The sequence below is a fragment of the Arachis stenosperma genome, chromosome 10 (genome assembly GCF_014773155.1).
Source record: "Arachis stenosperma cultivar V10309 chromosome 10, arast.V10309.gnm1.PFL2, whole genome shotgun sequence".
Taxonomy (NCBI): Eukaryota; Viridiplantae; Streptophyta; class Magnoliopsida; order Fabales; family Fabaceae; genus Arachis; species Arachis stenosperma.
In genome coordinates, this window is record NC_080386.1 from 49,295,201 (window position 1) to 49,318,665 (window position 23,465).

General features: G+C 35.1%; 2 protein-coding genes across 10 annotated transcripts; one reads left to right on the forward strand and one right to left on the reverse strand.

Moving 5' to 3' along the window:
- The first annotated feature begins 10,358 nt into the window (after positions 1–10,358).
- LOC130955188 (cell number regulator 10-like) lies at positions 10,359–12,921 on the forward strand. 9 transcript variants are annotated; one of them, XR_009076631.1, is made up of 6 exons: positions 10,359–10,618; positions 10,710–10,781; positions 11,148–11,357; positions 11,665–11,903; positions 12,296–12,381; positions 12,666–12,894. XR_009076631.1 is itself a non-coding variant. In XM_057882009.1 (5 exons), exons 1-4 carry the CDS (start codon positions 10,408–10,410, stop codon positions 11,877–11,879), a joined length of 708 nt encoding a protein of 235 aa, XP_057737992.1. In that variant the 5' UTR covers positions 10,359–10,407; the 3' UTR covers positions 11,880–11,903; positions 12,296–12,904. The 9 variants fall into 9 exon arrangements, 4 of the variants coding, with proteins under 4 accessions (XP_057737992.1, XP_057737993.1, XP_057737995.1 ...); XR_009076632.1 differs by having other exon boundaries at positions 12,334–12,381; XR_009076633.1 differs by having other exon boundaries at positions 11,724–11,903; positions 12,296–12,909.
- A 3,191-nt stretch (positions 12,922–16,112) lies between these two features.
- LOC130955190 (uncharacterized) lies at positions 16,113–20,553 on the reverse strand. Its single transcript, XM_057882013.1, is given in 5 exon segments — positions 16,113–16,873; positions 17,309–17,413; positions 19,734–19,761; positions 19,764–19,860; positions 20,041–20,553. Coding segments are annotated over 5 exon segments (1,185 nt in total). The 5' UTR covers positions 20,431–20,553; the 3' UTR covers positions 16,113–16,308.
- Positions 20,554–23,465: the final 2,912 nt, after the last annotated feature.

Here is a 23,465-nt window from a genome sequence, read left to right on the forward strand (position 1 = left end):
ATTAGATATATTCTATTATGGTCTCTCTGAATTTTCGAAAATGTCATTGGACCATTCTGCAGGTGGATCTATTCACCTGAAGAAAACGCCTGGAGAGGCTCAAGAACTCATTGACATGGTTGCAAACAACCAGTTCATGTATACTTCTGAGAGGAATTCCGTGAATAATGGGGTACCTCAGAAGAAAGGAGTTCTTGAAATTGATGCTCTGAATGCCATATTGGCTCAGAACAAAGTGTTGACTCAACAGGTCAACATGATCTCTCAGAATCTGAATGGATTGCAACATGCATCCAACAGTAATAGAGAGGCAGCTTCTGAAGAAGCTTATGATCCTGAAAACCCTGCCATGGCAGAGGTTAATTACTTAGGTGAACCTTATGGAAACACCTATAACTCATCATGGAGAAATCATCCGAATTTCTCCTGGAAGGATCAACAAAAAACCTCAACAAGGTTTTAACAATGGTGGACGTACAAGGCTGAATAATAGTAAGCCATATCCATCATCTTCTCAGCAACAGACAGAGAACTCTGAACAAAACAATTCTAATTTAGCCAATATAGTCTCTGATCTGTCAAAGGCCACTTTCAGTTTCATGAATGAAACCAGATCTTCCATCAGAAATCTGGAGGCACAAGTGGGCCAGCTGAGCAAGAAAGTCATTGAAACTCCTCCCAGTATACTCCCAAGCAATACTGAAGAAAATCCAAAAGGAGAGTGCAAGGCCATTGATTTAGTCAAAATGGCCGAATGCACTAGGGAGGAGAAGGACGAAAATCCTAGTGAGGAAGACCTCCTGGGACGTCCCTCAAGCAAGAAGGAGTTTCCTATTAAGGATCCTGAGGAATCTGAGGCTCGCCTAGAGACCATAGAGATTCCATTAAATCTCCTTCTGCCATTCATGAGCTCTGAAGACTATTCATCCTCAGAAGAGGATGAAGATGTGACTGGAGAGCAAGCTGCTCTATATTTAGGAGCTATCATGAAGCTGAATGCCAAGCTGTTTGGTAATGAGACTTGGGAAAGTAAACCTCCCTTGCTCATTAGTGAACTAGATACTTGGATTCAGAAAACTCTACCTCAAAAGAAACAAGATCCTGGCAAGTTCTTAATACCTTGCACCATTGGCACCATGAGCTTTGAAAAAGCTCTATGTGATCTAGGGTCAGGGATAAATCTTATGCCACTCTCTGTAATGGAGAAGATCGGGATCATTGAGGTACAACCTGCCTTGTTCTCATTACAATTGGCAGATAAGTCCATAAGACAAGCTTATGGATTCGTAGAGGACGTGCTAGTAAAGGTTGAAAGCCTTTACATCCCTACTGATTTCATAATCCTAGACACTAGGAAAGAAGATGATGAATGCATCATCCTAGGAAGACCTTTCCTAGCCACAGCAGGAGCTGTGATAGATGTCAACAGAGGTGAGTTAGTCCTTCAATTGAATGGGGACTACCTTGTGTTTCAAGCACATGGCCATCCCTCTGTGACAAAAGAGAGTAAGCATGAAGAGCTTCTCTCAGTTCAGAGTCAAGAAGAGCCTCCACAGTCAAACTCTAAGTTTGGTGTTGTGAGGCCACAACCAAACTCTAAGTTTGGTGTTCAAACCCCATATCCAAACTCTAAGTTTGGTGTTGGGAATACCACACTTAAATTGACCTGATCACCTTGTGGTTCCATGAGAACCACTGTCAAGCTATTGACATTAAAGAAGCGCTTGTTGGGAGGCAACCCAATTTCATTTATCTAATTTTATTTTATTTTGTTTCTTTGTTATTTTTGTGTTTTATTAGGTACATGATCATGAGGAGTCACGAAAAAATCAAAAAAAATTAAAAACAGAGTCAAAAACAGAAGAAAAAAATTTTTCACCCTGGAGGACGCACGGGCTGGCGTTCAACGCCCAGAAGGTGCATCTGGCCGGCGTTCAACGCCAGAACAGAGCACCATTCTGGCGCTGAACGCCCAAAACAAGCAACAACCTGGCGTTTAACGCCAGGATGCGCACACAGAGGACAATCTGGCGCTGAACGCCAGAAACAAGCATGAAACTGGCGTTCAACGCCAGAAACATGCATAACATGGGCGTTTAACGCCCAGAACGTGCATCAATGGGCGTTTGAACGCCAGAATGATGCATGAAGGCATGTTACATGCCTATATGGTGAAGGAATGGAATTCCTTGACACCTCAGGATCTGTGGACCCCACAGGATCCCCACCTCAGGATCTGTGGACCCCACAGGATCCCCACCTAACATATTCATACCTTACCTCCTAATCCTAGTTTTTGTGAATGTGATTACTCTTCCCCATATCACACTTCCCAACATCTTCTTCATCAATCACCTCAATTCCTCTTCCCAATTACCCCATTCACCATTCACATCATACACCCCACCTACCCCCACTACTTTCAAATTCAATTTCCCACCCATTCCCACCCAAATTGGCCGAACCTATACCCTCCCCCCTCCCTATAAATACCCTTCCATTCTTCATCATTTTCCCACAACACAAACACCTTCTTCTCCCATATAGCCGAAACCACTCTTCTCCTTCTCTTCCAATATTCTCTTCTTCTTCTTCTACTCTTCTTTTCTTTTTTGCTCGAGGGCGAGCAAACTTTAAGTTTGGTGTGGTAAAAAGCCTAAGCTTTTTATTTTTCATTCACCATCAATGGCACCCAAGGCCGGAGTTTCCTCAAGAAAAGGAAAAGGGAAGGCAAAAGCTTCCACTTCCGAGTCATGGGAGAAGGAGAGATTCATCTCCAAGAGCCACCAAGACCACTTCTATGATGTTGTGGCAAAGAAGAAAGTGATCCATGAGGTCCCTTTCAAACTCAAGAAAAATGAGTATCCGGAAATCCGACTTGAAATTCAAAGAAGAGGTTGGGAAGTCATAGCCAACCCCATACAACAAGTTGGAATTTTAATGGTTCAAGAGTTCTATGCCAATGCATGGATCACTAGAAACCATGATCAAAGTATGAACCCGAATCCAAAGAATTATCTCACAATGGTTAGGGGGAAATACTTGGATTTTAGTCCGGAAAATGTGAGGTTGGCGTTTCATTTACCTATGATGCAAGGTGATGAACACCCCTACACTAGAAGGGTCAACTTTGATCAAAGGTTGGACCAAGTCCTTAGGGACATTTGTGTGGAAGGCGCCCAATGGAGAGTTGACTCCAAAGGTAATCCAGTCCAACTAAGAAGACTGGACCTCAAGCCTGTAGCTAGAGGATGGTTGGAATTCATCCAAAGATCCATCATTCCTACAAGCAACCGATCTGAAGTTACTGTGGATCGGGCCATCATGATTCATAGCATCATGATTGGAGAGGAAGTAGAGGTTCATGAAGTCATATCCAATGAACTCTACAAAATAGCTGACAAGCCTTCATACATGGCACGGCTAGCCTTCCCTCACCTCATATGCCATCTATGTTATTCAGCCAGAGTTATCATAGATGGAGATGTCTCCATTGAAGAAGACAAGCCCATCACCAAGAAAAGGATGGAGCAAACAAGGGAAGTTCCTCACGGCCCTCAAGGAGAACAAGAGGAGGTTCACCATCAACAAATGCCTCAAATGCACTTTCCTCCCAACAACTATTGGGAGCAACTTAATACCTCCTTGGAAGATTTGAGCCATAATGTGGAACAACTAAGGGTGGAACACCATGAACACGCCCTCACTCTCCAAGAAATAAGAGAAGATCAAAGAGCAATGAGGGAGGAGCAACAAAGGCAAGGAAGGGACATAGAAGAGTTGAAGAACATCATTGGTCCTTCAAGAAGAAGACGCCACTAGAGGTGGATTCATTCCTTGTTCTTTATTTCTTTCTGTTTTCGGTTTTTAATATTATATTTATCTATGCTTTTGTGTCTCTACTTCATGATCACTAGTATGTAAACCATGCCTTAAAGCTATAAATAAATTCCATTAGTCCTTCACCTCTCTTAAAAGAAAAATGTTTTAATTCAAAAGAACAAGAAGTACATAATTTTCGAAATTATTATTGAATTTGGTTTAAATATATTGATGTGGTGACAATGCTTTTATTTTCTGAATGAATGAATGAACAGTGCATATGTCTTTGGATATTGTTGTTTATGAGTGTTAAAATTGTTGGCTCTTGAAAGAATGATGAACAAAGAGAAATGTTATTGATGATCTGAAAAACATCATGAAATTGATTCTTGAAGCAAGAAAAAAGCAGTGAAAAAAAAAAAAAAGGGGCGAAAATTTTAAGGCAAGGATCCAAGGCTTTGAGCATCACTGGATAGGAGGGCCCAAGGAAAATAAATCCAGGCCTAAGCGGCTAAATCAAGCTGTCCCTAACCATGTGCTTGTGTCATGAAGGTCCAAGTGAAAAGCTTGAGACTGAATGGTTAAAGTCGTGATCTAAAGCTAAAGAGTGTGCTTAAGAGCTCTGGACACCACTAACTGGGGACTTTAGCAAAGCTAAGTCACAATCTGAAAAGGTTCACCCAGTTATGTGTCTGTGGCATTTGTGTATCCGGTGGTAATACTGGAAGACAAAGTGCTTAGGGCCACAGCCAAGACTCATAAGTAGCTGTGTTCAAGAATCAACATGCCTAACTAGGAAAGTCAATAACACTATCTGAAATTCTAAGTTCCTAGAGAAGCCAATCACTCTGAACTTCAAAGGAAAAAGTGAGATGCCAAAACTATTCAGAAGCAAAAAGCTACAAGTCCCGCTCATGTAATTAAATTAATATTCATTGATATTTTGACTTTATAGTATATTCTCTTCTTTTTATCCTATTTGATTTTCAGTTGCTTGGGGACAAGCAACAATTTAAGTTTGGTGTTGTGATGAGCGGATAATTTATACGCTTTTTGGCATTGTTTTTATATAGTTTTTAGTAAGTTTGAGCTACTTTTAGGGATGTTTTCCTTAGTTTTTATGTTAAATTCACATTTCTGGACTTTACTATGAGTTTGTGTGTTTTTCTGTGATTTCAGGTAAATTCTGACTGAAATTGAGGGATTTGAGCAAAACTCTGAAAAAGGCTGACAAAAGGACTGCTGATGCTGTTGGATTCTGACCTCCCTGCACTCGAAATGGATTTTCTGGAGCTACAGACCTCCAAATGGTGCGCTCTCAACGGCGTTGGAAAGTAGACATCCAGGGCTTTCCAGCAATATATAATAGTCCATACTTTATTCGAAGAATGACGACGCAACTTGGCGTTGAACGCCAAGTACACGCTCCTTTCTAGAGTTAAACGCCAGAAAAACGTCATTATCCGGAGTTGAACGCCCAAAACACATGATAACTCGAAATTCAACTCCAAGAGAAGCCTCAGCTCGTGGATAGATCAAGCTCAGCCCAAGCACACACCAAGTGGGCCCTGGAAGTGGATTTATGCATCAATTACTTACTCATGTAAACCCTAGGAGCCAGTTTATTATAAATAGGATGAATTATTGATGTATTAGATATCTTTGGTCTCAGTTTTGTTTTATTCTTCATCTTAGGAGATCATTGATCACGTTTAGGGGGCTGGCCATTCGGCCATGCCTGGACCTCTTTCACTTATGTATTTTCAACAGTGGAGTTTCTGCACACCATAGATTAAGGGTGTGGAGCTCTGCTGTACCTCAAGGATTAATGAAGTTCTATTTTCTTTTATTCAATTCTCTATCTTATTCTTATTCCAAGATATTCATTCGTACTCAAGAACATGATGAATGATGATGAGTTAGATAACCCTCATTATTATTCTCACTAATGAACGCGCGTGATTGACAACCACTTCCGTTCTACATGCAACAAGGCTTGAATGTGTATCTCTTAGATTCCCCAACAGAATCTTCGTGGTATAAGCTAGATAGATGGCGGCATTTGTCTGGATCCGGAAAGTCCAACCTTGTCTGTGGTGTTCCGAGTAGGATCCTGGGAATCCGGAAAGTCTCACCTTGTCTGTGGTATTCCGAGTAGGATTCCGTTCATGAATGACTGTGACGTGTTTCAAACCTGTAACCTGCTGGGCGTTAGTGACAAACGCAAAAGAGGGATTCTATTCCAGTAGGGGAGGGAACCAACCGGTGATTGGCCGTACTGTGACAGAGTGCGTGAGCATTAGCTTTCACTGCGAGGATGGGATGTAGCTATCAACCATGGGTGATGCCTCCAGACTGGTTAGCTGTGCGAGTGACAGCCGCATAGGATATTTCCCCGTGAGGATGAAAGTAGCCACAGTTGATGGTGAACCCCTATACAAAGCTTGCCATGGAAAGGAGTAAGAAGGATTGAGTAGAAGCAATGGGATAGCAGGCGTCCGAGAGCTCTACAGCATCTCCATTCCGCTTATCTGAAATTCCTACCAATGAATCTGCATAAGTATCTCTATCCCTTTTATTATTCCTTTTTATTTAACAATCCAATTATCACTATTACCTTTTTAATCTGCCTAACTGAGATTTGCAAGGTGACCATAGCTTGCTTCGTACCAACAATCTCTGTGGATTCGACCCTTACTCACGTAAGGTTATTACTTGGACGACCCAGTACACTTGCTGGTTAGTTGAGCGGAGTTGTGAATTCCAATAAAGAAAACCTCACACAGGTGCTGCCCCTTTGAAGCCTTCATCTCAAAATAATTAGAACATGGCAGTGCCATAAATAAGCTTTCATTCAAAATCCAAGAAACATATAATGTGATCACAATTTCGTCCACCAATAAACCCCAATTTTGTGGTTTATCTTGTGTTGAATTTAGGGGATTTTATCAACTTTTCTTACATTTATTCAATGAAATAGCATGATTTTGTGAATTTTTCCTATTTTGTGCTTAAAAGTGAAAACATGCTTTTTAAACCCTAAAATTGCTAAATTTAATTCACTTTAATTCCATTCGATGTCTTGATATGTTTGTTAAGTGATTTCAGGATTAGAAGGCGAAGATTGGGTTGAAGAAATGAAGATAAAGCATGCAAAAATGGAGAATTCATGAAAAAACGAGGATTTGCTGAAGTCAAGGCCATGCGCACGCATCACCCACGCGTACGCGTGAGAAGGAGATCTGCCAGCAACACGCACGCGTCACCCACGCATACGCGTGAAGAAGAATTTTGCCAGTGACGCGTACGCATTACCCATGCGTACACGTGACAATTCTCTTTATATTTTATTGTTCTATTGTCTCAATCTTCTTAGCTTTCCTTGTTAAATTCCTAATTTTGCAATTTTTACTTTCATGAAATCTTGTTATATTTTAATTCCCTTTTAATGCAATTTTATGTTTCCATGCCTTTTTATGTTTATCTTAATTGCCATTGTTGATTTCTTGCTTATGTTTGTTATGGGCTTCATTAATTATTGCATTTTGTGATGTTTACTTTTATTGCACTCTAGGTTTTTGATAAAATATTTTCACTTATTTTAGAGTAGTTTTCTTTACTCTTGTCCTAGGCTAAGGGAATTGAGTGACCTTGAGTCATTGGGTCTCATTGAATTGGTGATTTGAGAACACTTTGTGGTGAATTTGATAACCATTAACACTAGCCAACTACTAAGTCAATTTGTAGCTAGGTTAGGACTTATGGATTGATGTTGATCAAGCCTATTTGACATACTTCAAGCGTTGAACTAGACATTATACATACTTTAAGCATAGAAGTAGACTAAATGGGATGGTCCCTCATAGTTGTCAATATATGGTTTGTAGACAAGGATGGTGATCTCAAATTCTCAAGTCTTAGCCAATAGTTCTTTTCCTTTCCTTTGTTAGTTAATTGTTATTTACTTTATTGTTATTTACTTTTCTTGTTAATTACCAAATCATACCCCCTTGTTTCTTCATAGCCAATAATTGATCACTTTATTGCAATTTCTTATGAAACGACCCGATGTTTAAATACTTCGGTTTATTTTATTGGTGTTTGTACTTGTGACAACCAATATTAAAATTTGATTGAGAATTATTAGTTTGTTTGGAACTATAGTTACAACGAAGTTCTATTTCTATTGAGAAATTTTAGACTGACAATAAATTTTCACATCAAGTTTTTGGTGCCACCTCTTAGTAGTTGGTATATGCTTATTTCACTTTCAAGTTTTCACAAGTTTTTGTCTATTGGAGATTCAATCATTGGTGGATGTTCAAGGACGGATTCAAGCACAAGCCACCTTGATGAGAGCTCCCCATAAGTCCAACTTAAAGATAATAAATAAAAGTGCTAATATATATATATATATATATATATATATATATATATATATATATATATATCATTTGGAATTTTGTAACATATATAGTTGGTAATGAAATATCCACCCGATTCAATTTGCAGTTACTTGTTTGTTTATTTTTTTCTTCAGTAAACTACTATTTTTACCCATAAAAGTTGAAAACGTTAATATATCTATCCATAAAAAAAGAAATTTACCATTTGTACCTATAAAACATGAATTCCATGTAACAAAATTATCCAAACACTAAAAAATCACATAAAAATCTCAAAGTACCCTTATCATCATGTGCATCATCTTTTCCTCTTAACCACCACCCCACTAACCTCATCCTCTCTCTCTCCTTCCATTTTCTGAGTTCGTCGCTGTCGCCAGAGTACGTCAACTCTGCCAACTCCTTCCTCTCTCTCTTTCTCTCTCTCTCTATCTTTATGTGTTTTGCTTCTCTCTCTTCTACTTCTTCGAATCCTCAACCCAGAAAAAAGGACTTTTTTAGAATCAACATGCAAGTTAAAACAAGAAGATAAGCACACACATAAAAAGAGGCATCATTGAATGAAAAAAAGAATGAAAATAGAAAATTGCAATGATGGGATTGTAGATTTTGCATTGGTTGAGTTATGGAAAGAGGAAGAAAATAAAAATAGAGAATTCATGGAGGTGAAGGACGTGGATGAGTTGGGCCACGAAAGTGACTCCTCCGCCGTTTGAAATCACACCGCAACTACAAATTTCTCCCTTCTTAATTTCCTTAATTTCATAGCATTTGCTTCTTATGTGGATCTGTCGACGAAACAAGGAAGGAAAGAATTAGGGGGGTGAATGATGCTGATGATGATAAGGGTAATTTGGAGTTTTTATGTAATTTTTTAGTATTTGGGTAATTTTATTATATAGAACTCATGTTTTATGAATACAAATGGTAATTTTCATTTTTTATGAATAGATGTGTCAACGATTTTAATTTTAGTGGGTAAAAATAATAGTTTACTTTTTTTTTTCTTTCGGACGAGCATTGGGCCATTGACTTGTTATTTAATTACATTCTAATGTCCATGTGAAACAAGTACCCAATTATTTGTTACCAAATTAATCATTGGTTCCATCGTGTTTTTCATCTTACATCATCCCATTTTGCGGAAACAATAAACTATTATGGATTCAGCTTTGAATCTTGAACACATGCTATGACCATGCACAAGTCCAAGTATGAGTATATTTCTTTTTCCCAATAAGATCTTTCAACGAAGTTACGGACACTGGTAAGTTACCATCTAACTAGCTTCCTAAGAACTAATAAGAAGGATCAAGGTGCAATGTAACGTCACAACCAACAATTTAATTTAATTTATTTGCTTGAATACATGCTATGGCCATGTGCAATTCCAAGTCAAGAGACTATATATTTTTTCCAGTAAAATCTTTTAAAGAAATTACAAACTCTAATAAGTTAGCATTTTTGCATCTCACTAGCTTCGTAAGAAGGATAAGGTGCTATGTAACGTCATAACTTTTAATTTAATTTATTTGTTTTCCTAAGTTGCGGAGAAACCTGTCCCACTTTTAATACCCGTGATATTCAAATCTTTACTAAAACAGTAAAACCTAATCAGATCCAACATTAATATTATTCCAAAACTAGCTATGTCAGTTACAAATTTAATTGACATGTTTTCTCTTTATCAAGCTAATTTTAGCAAAATAATTAGAAATAAATAAATCTCTATTTTCTAATATAAAAGAATTAGGTATTTAATATGTATTTTATTTTTTTTAAATAATTTTTATTAAAAATACTATTTGTACAATAAAATTATTTACTAAATCAGCCACTATATATTTATGTATAAATACATATTATTTAATTTAGTTTTAATATATATTTTGTATTTAACATGTATTTTATATGAAGGACTAATTTGGTAATTAAGTTTTTATATACACTTAATGTGGTTGACTTTTTATTTATTTATGACACACCCAATTTTTTGTCACACATAAAAATTAGGTATTTAAGTATATTTTATTTGTTTTAGGAAATAAAGATTTTGTTTATTTATTTCTGAAAAATCCCCGCTATTTATAGTACTCTTAGTCTTAGCCAAGAGTAAGATTACGAATTCTAATTCATTTTCTGAAATTCTGAGGGAGAGTACTATTATTAAGTACTAACAATGTCCATGTACCCAGCAGTAGATGAAGCAGAGACATATGCAATTCAAGGCCATAATCCTGGTGGTTATGTCATACCAGCGCCGGCAGTTCCAAACTATGGTACATCACATCCTTATGCTGCTCCATACCTCACCGGCGGCATCAGAGGACCTCTCCGGTTGCAGCGTTGGTCCACCGGTCTCTGCCGTTGTTTTGATGATCCTGCAAACTGTAAGAGCCTCGCCGCAAACCATCTGAATTCTTGACATTATTCTCAAGTTATATATTTATATTTTGACATTGTTTTTTTAATTTTTGTAAGGTGTGGTCACTTGCTTCTGCCCTTGTATTACTTTTGGACAAATAGCAGAGATAGTAAGTAAAGGAACTTCAAGTAAGACCCTTTCTTTTAGTTCATACACAAAGTATGTCTCTAATTTTCTATCTACTAAAAAAAGGAGGAACTGTAAAATAAAGGTTAGAAATATAATTTTATTCAATCATTATATATTTATATATATTTACATGTCTGTTTTTATATATCTTTAGTATATATATTTTATATGTTTAACTGATTTAGTAACTGATTTGTAATGTATACATAACATACTTGTTTTTTTTATGGTATCTCTTGCTCTTTTTTTTCCCCTTAAATTTCTGATATGAGATAAAAATTAATTATTAAACATAGTATAAGCTATTGTTGAGAAACATAATTAGAGGCAGGATGAATAATGAAATAGAGTATGTTTATATGCAGCATGCACATGTGAGGGAGCTATTTATGGGGCACTGGCTCTTATTGGGTTTCCATGCTTGTATTCATGCTTTTACCGCTCAAAGATGAGGGCACAATATGAGTTGCCAGAGGCACCTTGTATGGACTGCTTAGTTCATTTCTGTTGTGAACCTTGTGCTCTCTGTCAAGAATATAGAGAGCTAAAAAACCGTGGAATTGACTTGAGCATAGGTAAGTCTTCATTCATCCCGTCTTATATTCAATAATTTCGTTTTTTCTTTTCTCTTGTTTGTGCGATTTGACTTAAAGTTGTACTTGAAAAAAAAAAGTTAAGAAATCAATTAGAATAACAGTCAACTCTGCCAACTACCATATAAATCGCAACAAAAAAAGTCCAACAATATAAAAAAAATATCTCATAACATCATTCAAACTTAACCCTAATTTGATTTTTTACTATTACTCAAAATTAAAAAAACAACCGCATCTCTCTTTCTCTTTCATCCTATCCATGTCGTACTTCATTTGTTCCGGTTAGCTCTGTCGTCGGGGGACATACTGCTGCACCTAATAGTGACAGTCAATCTTCTGTCGAAGGAGCCGCTGTGCCTAGTACTGAAATCGACGTCCAATACACACATGACGGGAGCTCCTTGGCAGCGTTACTGCACTGCACCACCTGACGCCAACCTTGAACGGACGTCCGCCAGTGTCCATCCCTGCTCCTGGTGCATAGAACGAGCAGCGCTATAACTGTTATTTGCCGCCGATTGCAAGGTAATGCATCTTGTGTCCGATGTCATTTTCTCAATTTTTTGAAAATTTTTTCCATCTCGAACATGTAATTAATGATCGAATTTTTTTAATGATAAACGGATGTTTGTGTTTGTAAAGATTCGGATGTTTTTTGTAAGGTGAAAACTTAGGTACTTCAGGTGAAGTTGATAAACGACTCATCAATTATCAACTTCACGTGAAGTCGACTTCCCCTGGATTTTCGCCTTTTTTTTTAATATACTACTCCCTTTTGAGGATGTTTCTTTTTGTGGAGATTTGGATTTTTTTATTAGACTTGGATATTTCGTCTGTAAAACTTAGAATGATTCTGCTGTTAAGCTGTGATGTTTCATTTGTTAAATTTTGGATTTTTTTTTTATCTTAAATTTAAGATATTTTGATGCATGTTGGCTTCGCACGGTGCATAAAGGAGTTGCGGTGGAAGGTACAATGACAGTGCGACCCGGTTAAAGATAAGGTACCGACGATGCGATGAGTGGATGAGATGGGACTTCAAGTTAACTATGCGGTTACAAATTTAAAATCCCCTTTTTTTTAAAAAAAAAGTTGTTTAAGTTAGCTAGTATTCTAATTGATTACTAGTGTGATTGTTCACGTAATTCTGATAACAAAAAATATTGAAAACTTTGAAAACGAAAACTAAACTGGCCCTGGAGTCTCATTTTGACATTTTGTGGTTACATGCTCTGATCATTGAAGCTTATATCACTTTTTTACTTTTTGACAATGAATTGGGCATAGGGTGGGAAGCCAATGCTGCAAGGCAAGGAATTATAGTACCTCCATCAGTTTCACCAACCATGACAAGATGAAATTGAAAAATGAAATCTATTAGGATCGGAGTTTTATTTTAATATTTTTAGCTACCACCATTGAGCACGCATATAGTTGATGGTGTTTTCAACTGCTGGCTCTATATACACTAAATACTTTTGCAGCTTGGTTAGTTTGAGCGTTTTGGACTTTTGGTTATCAAAATTCAATAGCAAAAAGGAGATAATTTGAGTTCCAAATTATATTTTATAGGTAGCTAAAAAGGAGATTATTTGAGTATTTTCCGTTCAGTAACTAAATAAGAGTAAAATATTTTCAGTTTTGACTATTTATCCAAAAAATAAAATATTTTTTTACAATTGAAAATATTTAATTGATCCTTAATTATTAGACTAGTTATTTGGATAATTGATGATCGATTAAAAATTTTTAAATTGTAGAGAAACATTTTATTCTTTAGATAAATATAAAAGATTTATATATATATATATATATATAATATGGCGTTTGACGTATCTATTGACCATTGATCTCAGCTACGGAGTACCTAATTTAGCAAAGTTGTTTATTTTTAGAGTAGGTTTCATTTTTGGAGTAGTTGATTTCTTTACTGAAAACTTGAAATGGATGAGTTATCTGTATTTAGTGGTGAGTATATATATCTCCTCCGAAAAAAGAGCGAAGGGCAAACAGAATTTTATAAGATGAGAATAGAAAAATATTAGCAGTGAATGCATATCGTTACCAAAAAGGAGAAAATATAGAGATGCATCTTGCTTTTTTCTAAGCATGGTTGATGGGAAGCTTCCAATGTGTGCATGGATGGAAATGGTGTCGAACTTTGGTTTAGCTGAGCTTAATTCATCCCGTAAATAGATGGTTCAAATTTAACTTTTTCTTTATGTTTAAGTTTGGCTTGTTTAAAAGTCCTCCAATTCACAAATCTATTTAAAAAATTTATTTTGTAAATTATAACTCAAAACAATAAATTTAAGGTATAGTCTATGGTGGCCATAAATTTTGGTGTCTATGGTTGCTATGAACTTTACAAAATAATATTTTCAACCAAATAAAATGAAAAATTGAAGCACCTTTCACTTTTATTAATAAATAATGACATGTTTATTAGTGTAAATAAAAGAAAAAAATTAGACCATTTATCATATTTTTTGACAAAAAAATGATCTATCGTTTTCTCTTGTCATCGGAAATGGAGTCGCTACCAATGCCCAAAATTTAAAAAATGATAGTATCTAAAAATACTTACATTACATTAATTTTTTTCTCACGTTAATAAATAATTATTTATATATTTTATTTTTAATTAAAATAATCATTTTATTCTGCAATAAAAATTTTAAAGTCTAAAATTACTGTTATTAATTAAATTTTAATATTAGTAAAGTGAAATTTAAAATTATTAATTACAAAAAAGAAAAGTATAAGTAGATAATGAAAATATTAATGCAATGTAAGTATTTTTAGATACTATCATTTTTTAAATTTTGGGCATTGGTAGCGACTTCATTTCAGACGACAAGAGAAAACGATAGATCATTTTTTTTGTCAAGAAATATGATAAATGGTCTAATTTTTTTCTTTTATTTACACTTATAAACATGTCACTACTTATTAATAGAATTGAAACGTGCTTCAATTTTTTATTTTATTTGGTTGAAAATATCATTTTGTGAAGTCCATAGCCACTATAGGCACCAAAATTTGTGGCCACCATAGACTACAACTAAATTTAAAAAATATAAATTGATATTAAATATATTTTAAAATTTATAATTCATAATTATAAATATTTTTTTTAAAAAAATATAATTTTAACTAGTTTTGACTATTATTTTTTTTATTTTGTTTTGTAATTAATATTTGTAAATAGTTAAAACTTAAAAGTCTAAACTAATAATAATTTATTTTTAAAAAAATTATTTTGACGAGTCGACTCAATAAATTTATAAATTTTTTTTAAGTCTATGGCTTAACTTTTTTAATTAATAGGCTTTTTAAAAAGTCAAAATTTGACCTACTTAAAAAAAAGAAGACAAATAGTACCGAACCTAAAAGAAGCCAAACAGGCACAAACTCCTATCGAATAGCTTGACTCACTTTCATCTCTAAGATGAATGTGATTTTCAAAATAACTATGCTACATGAAGTAATCATCAGCTCGTAAATAATATAATTAAATTGTATAGATTGATATTTATAATCAAAATATAGATAAAAATATAAAATATAAAATTAGTTATTTTTATTTATAAAAACTTATGGTCAATTATTTTGCTAAAAAAGTTATATATAAATATATAATAATTAATTTTTTATATTTATATATTATTATTCTTTTTACAAATTTATCTTCTCAAGAAATCATACAAAGGCAACATTATATGTTACAGTTTATTTTTTTAAGAAAAAATAAATAAATTTTTTCTTTTATAATTTACTGTCAGATAAATAATTTTTTTTGAATAAAGTATTATTTTAGTTCTCAATATTTAAAATAAATTTTAATTTGGTTCATAATATTTTAAACATTTTATTTATATTTCAAAAGGTTTTAAATGAGTTTAATGTTGTACTACCGTTCAATTTAACACCAATAATTGATAAATGGGTAATATGCACGTCAAAATGTTTTTAGTCATACATTCTTATTTTTGTGTATTAGAGAAACATAACCAAAATTATTTTGTAACACTTTCATTTTTTGTCTTTCTTTTTGTACAAAATCTCAAATCCTAGCAATCAATCGTTAACACCCTAGAATTAAATAAAAAGTTTTTACATTAGTGATCGTTGGTAGACCAATTTTATTTACGAACTGAAATCGAACGTCTTATTGACTTTTTAATATGCTAATTGTTTGTGTCAAATTTAACGGTGGGATAATATTAAATTTTAAAACTTTGAGACTAAAATAAAGTGTTTGAAAAGCTAAGGGATAAATTAAGATTTGTTCCAAACGAATATGGATTTTTAAATTTATAGTATGGGTTTTTATTTACGTATGTGTGTACGAAAATCTGTTCATTTGCTACGAAAAATAAGCATATTGGATTTTTTAGCAAGTAATCCAAATAGCTTAGAGATTAGTGTCCAATTTTTCCTCTCAGATATTTTGAAATTCTAGAAGTTAGAACATTTTTAATAGATTGATATCATGGACTCTTCAAGGAATGTTACCATTTGCAAGTATGCAATACTCTTTATAGTGAATTTGGAGATAAAGCGAACCCCATTTTTTTTTCGGGTTTTTTTTTTTTTTGTGTCAGGATATCTATGAGGTCAAAAATCTAATGATTAATTCTTCAGCTATTGCAAATGTATAAAGTGGATGGTTCTTCAAGCAAATAAGTTCCATTTCTATCCTCCAGTAAATATCGAACCCAAAAGAAATGGTTAAAAATATAAATCCTCATCTATATGTGCCAATTTTCGTTGGATACCTTCAACAATCTATACGTGTGTAATTGTACCATACTACAAACACTAAGGTCCAGCTTTATTTTTTGTACATAAACATGCACAACAAAGGCATATGGTTTTTATTGAGTTGCTCCTAACATCAACCTCAAGACATGATAACCATAAGCATCTAAGCAACTCTCCTAGACTGAGTCATCATGGTCATGAACTCGTCCATGTTGACCATGCCATCTCCATCGGTGTCCACCGCTTTCACCATCTTCTGGCAGTCTTGAAGGCTGCACCTTTCTCCCAGCCTCCTCAGCATCTCTTGAATTTCTTCTGCACTTATCTTCCCATCACCATTCTTGTCAAATGTCCGGAATGCGCTCTGTATATCAATCGTCCTAACCCCACCACCCATCTTCTGAGCCTCCATGAACTCCTTGAAGTTGATGTATCCATCTCCATCCAGATCGACCACCCGGAAAATATTTGGCACCTCTTGAACCATGTTCTCCATGCCCAGAGATCTCAGGGTGGCCTTGTACTCCTGCTGAGAAATTTTCCCATCTCTGTTGGAATCAAATTTGTCAAACACCTGCTTCATCTCATCTACATTAGGCTGGAAAACAGCCTTCAAACCCGAGTTTTGTTTGTCCCTCGAGAACATCCGTGACGGCTTCCTCAGGTACTTCCTCTTTGAGAGGCTGTATTGGAAATCAAGAAAGCTTGTTGACATTTTTCTACTACAGTGGAATTGCTTGCTTTCTCAGCTGTGATATGGCATGTAACAGAGGAACATTGCCTTTTATACTAGGCAGAGAGAGAAAAAGTTGGTAAGACATCTCATCATGCCAATCTTTTACTTTAGGTTATTCCTAAACAATATGCAGATGACCACGAAACTAAAGATGCCAAAAGGAGATGTAGGGGTCCAAAATATGAAAAGAATATGGTGTGTTAAAAGATAGGCACACAGTTTACGGAAAAGAATACATTCCCTCAAAAAGAACCAAGTGTGCTCTTGTTATATATTCCTTTATGGAGATTTTTCAATCTAACCAATGTTGATTTACATGAATATTTTGACCCATAGTTTAGAAGAATATTGCTCATCAAGATTGAATACAGTATAATTTTCAAAGGAGAAAAAACTAAAAGGTTAAAAAAAGCTGTGTCATCATGGTGGTTTTCCATTATCCTAATCCTCCATCACGTCGATGTCCTTGCGAGCTGTTATCTTCTGCACATATCCTGCAAATGAAATACGCGGACGAGTGAGGCCAACTTGACTAATCATAAAACCAGATTTAGAGCAAAAGTGAAGAATACATAGCAGAAGGAATTTCAGAAAGTTGACACAAAGTTAGGCCACCCAAGATTTTTCCTTAATTTGAAACATCATACATGTCCATCAAAGGAAAAGGTCCACTAACATAACAAAATACCTATACCTCTGATGAAAATACAATTAAATACAGCCAATAATAATGACATGAAACAATATATATATTAAATTCATCCTGAATCAGGACAAGTTCCTTGATCAGTACCATTGAATGTGTACCACTTGAGATTTACCTTCTCCCTATTACATCTTTTCCTTTCCCCCCTTTTTTTTCCTATGATTAACATGTATGTGTTTTAAAAAAATCTCACAAAACCAAAGCCAAAAGCCACCAAATTCTAATACAATTTACACATAACACTATAATAGTGCTATGCAAAATAGAAATATGAAGCATCACATGATTCAACATAATATTGTATTTGAATACTCTAAAGTAGGCATGCTTGTAAAAGGAGAAATCAGAAGCTAACTACTCTATCAAGAATTTCTATTGTGAGTGCATCCTATAAAAATCCAGGTCCAATTGCTCTTCAAGTGATGATTATGCAAGATGTCATTTAGGATGCTCCCTATTTCCTTATAGTTTGGATTTGGATCCTCTAAATGACATTGCTTGTAAAGTGAGAAACTGAGAATTTAAGAAGAGAAGTCTGCAACCATTAAGAAGGAAAGCCTCTGAGTGTTCACTTTACAGATTAGAAAGAAAACAAGATAAGTCAAGTACTCTTTTCACATATCCCACAAAATTTAGTCAACAAAAATTGTCATTGTGGCGGCGTGGGGACAAACTCTTATAAGTCTTATAAAGTTCAGATTTTATGAAACCATATTAAAATGACATGATATTAATTAGAACTACATAAATGCCATTCGCACTATCAATTAGCAGTTTACACACCACATAGAGATAATCTACTTTAGAAGCAGAATAATTTTGTCCCAACTCATTGATGAGTTAAATGAACAACTCACAGATCTCTTTCATACAAATATTAGGAGGTTATTTGATCACAAATAGAGCAACATACTAAAGAGGTGACAGAGTTTTAAATCTGATATAATGTTTAAACTAAACTTGAGACCCACATTTCATGTGACATAACACATATTGGATAGCATGCAGTATATTAAATCAAGGTGCTTTCAATTCCAAAGGAGAAATAGTGAAACTTTCTCTCCATGCTACATGTTGTAATTTAAAATGTTCACTAGAAAACAGTATTACATATCTAAGAGATAAACTTTTATCATGTGAAAAAATCTTTCTTTAAATTTAAATACTTCGATATTTTTTCCTCAAATTTTAGTAACCACTCTTCTACCACTTTTCTATACTGAAAAAGGTTAAGATGACACAAAACTAAATTTTAATAAAGAAAGTTGTTGCACAAGTAACAATTAATGACCATTACAAATAGGAAAAATAAATCAAGAATCACGAGTCATGAATACACAAGGCCCTCAAAGAAACGGGTGCCTAAACCTAAGAATTCCGTGTAACAAGAAAATGAACCTGTTCAAAACAAAACCTAACTAGCATTTGATTGAAGCCACTAAATAAATAGATAGCATACAGTAGATAAATTGTTGAAACTCGAAATTGAGTTCTCCAAAACCCCCTTTCCCACTCTTTTCTCCCTTTGTTTTCCCTAAAGAAACTTCTGCAGCTTGAGAAGCTGTAGCAGAATAACAATGACTAAAAGGTCTTATCCAGAAAAGTACAATGTGGGCATTAGGTGGGTTTGGGGTTGATTTAGATTTATCTAATATATTATAAAAAAAATTAAAAAATAAAAATTCCCTAACCAATGTTGATATGACCTGAAGAGTTTAATCATCCTCTTTGAGATATTATTTATGTTGCATTGACCTAGGCTATGCTTTGAAAGATGTAAAGTGGCAGCACAAAGCGGAATCCAATGGAGTTAAGCTTCACTATTTGCATATTTTAAAATATAGGATGGAATGATATAGTGTTTGACGGAATTAATTTGGGTGAAATGACTGGAATGGGATTGAACTTGGATTTGGGAACTGGAAGTAAATAACTACCAAAAAAGTTCCCATCCCACAACGCAATGGAAGCTTGAAGCAACTCCACGTTTCATTCCACTCAAAATGATTCCATGACATTAATATAGTAAAAACCTACCTAAAATTATAAATCTCAGCCCTCTCAAACATTCCCTCATACACCTACTAGTCACAAAATGGAAACATTAAGAAGGTATGGAGATGGCAATGTTGAACAATAGCATTACCAATTCCCATGCAAGGAATGCATTTGCAGGTAACCTCTTTCCCTCTTTTGTTATAGTAGTTTACATATCCTGAACCTTGGCAACTTCTGCACTTCCCAGTCCATTCATAAACCACCTCTTTACAATCCTAAACACAACAAGAACAATCATAATAAAATCAAATCAATATCCGATTTTGAGCGACAAAGAATGAATTAAGAAACTAAATTCTTTAGTGCAGTTAGGTAAAATTACTCGAAATGAAGTCGAATTTACCCTAAATTACAGCTCAAAAACACAGAATTTCGAGAATGAAGAAGAAGACGACCTCAAGATTGGGATCGCATTGAAGGCGCTTATCGATTTCATCGGGGGAAACAGGGGAGGAATCAGGGTAAGTCATGGGAAGAGGGAGAGGATCAGTGTTGTCCCACAAATAACTCTCTCTATTCCGAGACCACTTCTTTTCCTTCGCCTTCACTCTCATCTTCCCTTCGTTCCCGCCACCGCGCCTCGCTGCTGTTCCGCCAGTGACTTCGTCCGAGGCTCCTCCTCCTCCAGCTGCTCCTAGACCGCCGGCGACGGCGGCGGCGGAAGCGAGGGAGTGAAAGAAGCGAGGAAAGGAGAGGTCTCCGGCGGAGGCGCGAGCTCGGAAGATGGATGTAGGGTTTGAAGAAGGGAAGAAGAGAGAGGTTGCGTTGGTGTTGGTGGAGAACATTCGAAGGAGTAGCAGAAAGTCAAAGTCAAAGAGAAGAGGAGGGGGTTGTTGAGAGCATTTGAATTCTGGTAATGAGAAAGTGATTGAAGAAGTAGAAGATATATTGAACGGAGCCAATGGGTTTACCGAATCTACTACTTCTACCGTTCTACTGGACTACTAAGGGTCGTTTGGAAACACCAAAAAACTATTTTTTTTTTATATCTATAAAAAGTTATATTAATCGTGTTTGGTACAATTTTTTAGATACATTTTTAATTTTTTAAAAAGTTATTTTAATGCACAACTTTAATACAAGGACTTTTATAATAATTTTTCAAATACAAAATAACTTATTTAAAAGTTATTATTAATAAAAGTCCTTATATTTTAAACTCTTTTTTTAAAAAAACTTATTTAATAAGTTAGGCCAAACTGACCCTAAGAGTACAAGGCTGCTTCAAAATATTGGAGGAACCACGTGTCAAAATTTACCCATTGGATACTATTATGCTGTGCACTATGATTCACAAATTTTATTTTGGTGACTGAAAATTAACAATATAACAACAAGAAAGAAAAAACAAAAAAAGGAACGACTTAAAAAGCAAACCGTTTCACTAAATATTACTCTCATTGTTATTATTGTCATGATGTTTGTCACTTTATTTGTATTTCTCAACATCAATCCAAGGTCAATACGTCATTTTTAAGATATGATGTCTTAGATTTTTAGCATTAAAAGATCAATAAAACCAAAATTATCCTAGAAATTATTGACAAGAATAAAGGCATCCATACAATCTGTTTCACAAATAACATTTCTTTGCCCTAAGTCCCAAGTTAGAAGATATCATCTCTAAATAGCAAACAATTCTCCTTGCAAAATATTACTACTCCCGATCGTTCTCAAACAACCTCGTTGCCAACTTCTATGTCAATCTCTGCTAACACAGGCAAAACCAACATGATCACTAATACCAGCATAACTTGCATCACAATTAATCTTAAAAGTACACATTGAGGAAGGAATTCATGAGCCACTAATGGTAGAAGGGATAGAAACTCGTTGCAATTCAAATATATTCCAAAGTTCCTTTTCTAAGGACAAAACCATACTTGTCACCTTATTCAGAGGCCAAAACTCATGTGGATGAAAGATATCATTATTCTTGGAACGCCAAATCAACCATAGACTAGAAGAGAATCTAAAAGGGTGCTCTTTGCTATGAAGCAAGAACCAGTTTATCAAATCCAGAGGTTGATCAGAAATCTCCAAAGCCTACCAAACTAACCGAACTTTCGGACAATCTCGAATACAATGAACAACTTATTCCTGACCAGAAAAACATCATCAACAGTTGTCCGATGGTAAGACTCTTGAAACGAAAAGCAACAATGGGCAGAGCCTCCCTAAGATCAAGCCAGGCCAAGAATTTATGCTTCTCTAGAATACGCTGACGCCAAAGCCAAAGCCAATTTCCCTAGTCTTTCCAACCAAACTTCTTCTTATTGAGCCACAAGTAATCACTACAAGAGTCATAAATCTTTGACGTCGCACCAGACCAAAATTATGCTACCACTGAACCTGCTTGCACATCCGGATTATAGGAAAGATTGTTGGCTTTCAAAAACTGGTTTAGAGGAGAATAGATATTCTGATGGTGCCACTATCCAAATAACTAAAGATCCAAGATCTGGAGATTCGAATTAGAAATATGAACATAATCCACATGACAAAGTTGCACCTCTTTTTTCTAATTAGAAAACCAAAAGTTCTGGTTTAGATTCCCAATGCACCAAACAAAGCCATCCTTCAAGAGATCCCAAGTTTAACATATACTCTTCCAAACATAAGAGCCCGTGTCTCGAGACCGACTCAAATACTCTCCGGGGAGAGGAATGATATTTTTCCGCCAACAATTGAACCCATAACTTGTTTGGATATAAAAAATTGCCAAACTAGCTTCTCAAGAAGAGCAACAATTGCACAAAATGGATCTCGAGACTCCAAACCACCAAACTTCTTGGCGGTGACCAACACCTTTCAACTAACTAGATTCATGCCTTTACCTTCAACTTGACCTCTTCAGAGAAAGCTTCGCCTATCTTATTGTATATTCCTTTATGGAATAAATATACTTGCATGTGGTAAGAAATAATTGCAGCCACTACTAAATTGATCAAACATAGTTTTCCCACCTTGTTAAGCAATCCCCCTTTCCAGCTGGCCAGCTGATGGAGAGAATTGCACCGGTTTAGATTTTTCCACTTAAAATAACTTCCGTTGCAAGTATAGACCAAATCGACAACCAACTCCCACAGTCAAAGTTTAATTTCAAATAAAAATAACTGAGAGTAATTAAACCTCGGGTCGTCTCCCTCGGACAATGCAATTGAGATGTCACACTCTTGGTTGTGAGGAAAAAGAGGGGTTTTTGAATCAAGGAACGGAAAATTAAAAGAAGCAAGAAATAAAAGAACAAGAAGAGATTAAAATTGAAGTTAATGCAAGTAAAAAGAAAATAAGGTCAAAACTAGTGAAAATGCTATAAATGCATAAAAGAGCCTTGACTTGGGAATAAGAATTAATGAATCCTATCATCGTCATAACCACAACTACGGCAATTATAATGAGTCAATCTCGCTTAGTCAACCCCTAACATCGAGGAGTAAGTCAAGCAAGCATAATTGGCCTTAATCCATAAGTCCTAGCTAACTTACATCTTAGTAAAAAGCTAGCGTCAACAGAAATAAGAGTCAACTAACTACCCAAGAATTACCACTATATGTCGGACATTATAACTCTAGTATCCTAGGAACTCATTTCCTAAGTCAAAGTGTGAAAATTTACTCAAAATTATCAAGTGACATTTTCACAAACACTTGGTGGGCATAAAAGCAAAACATAAGAAATTGCAAAGGAAAATGAAAACTATAACCAAAATATTCACAATATCAACAATAAACATTCAAACAAGCAAAGAGAAATGATAAAACATTAAATTCATCAACCAAAACTTCAAGAAATCAAAATTGCATATATTAACAAAGTG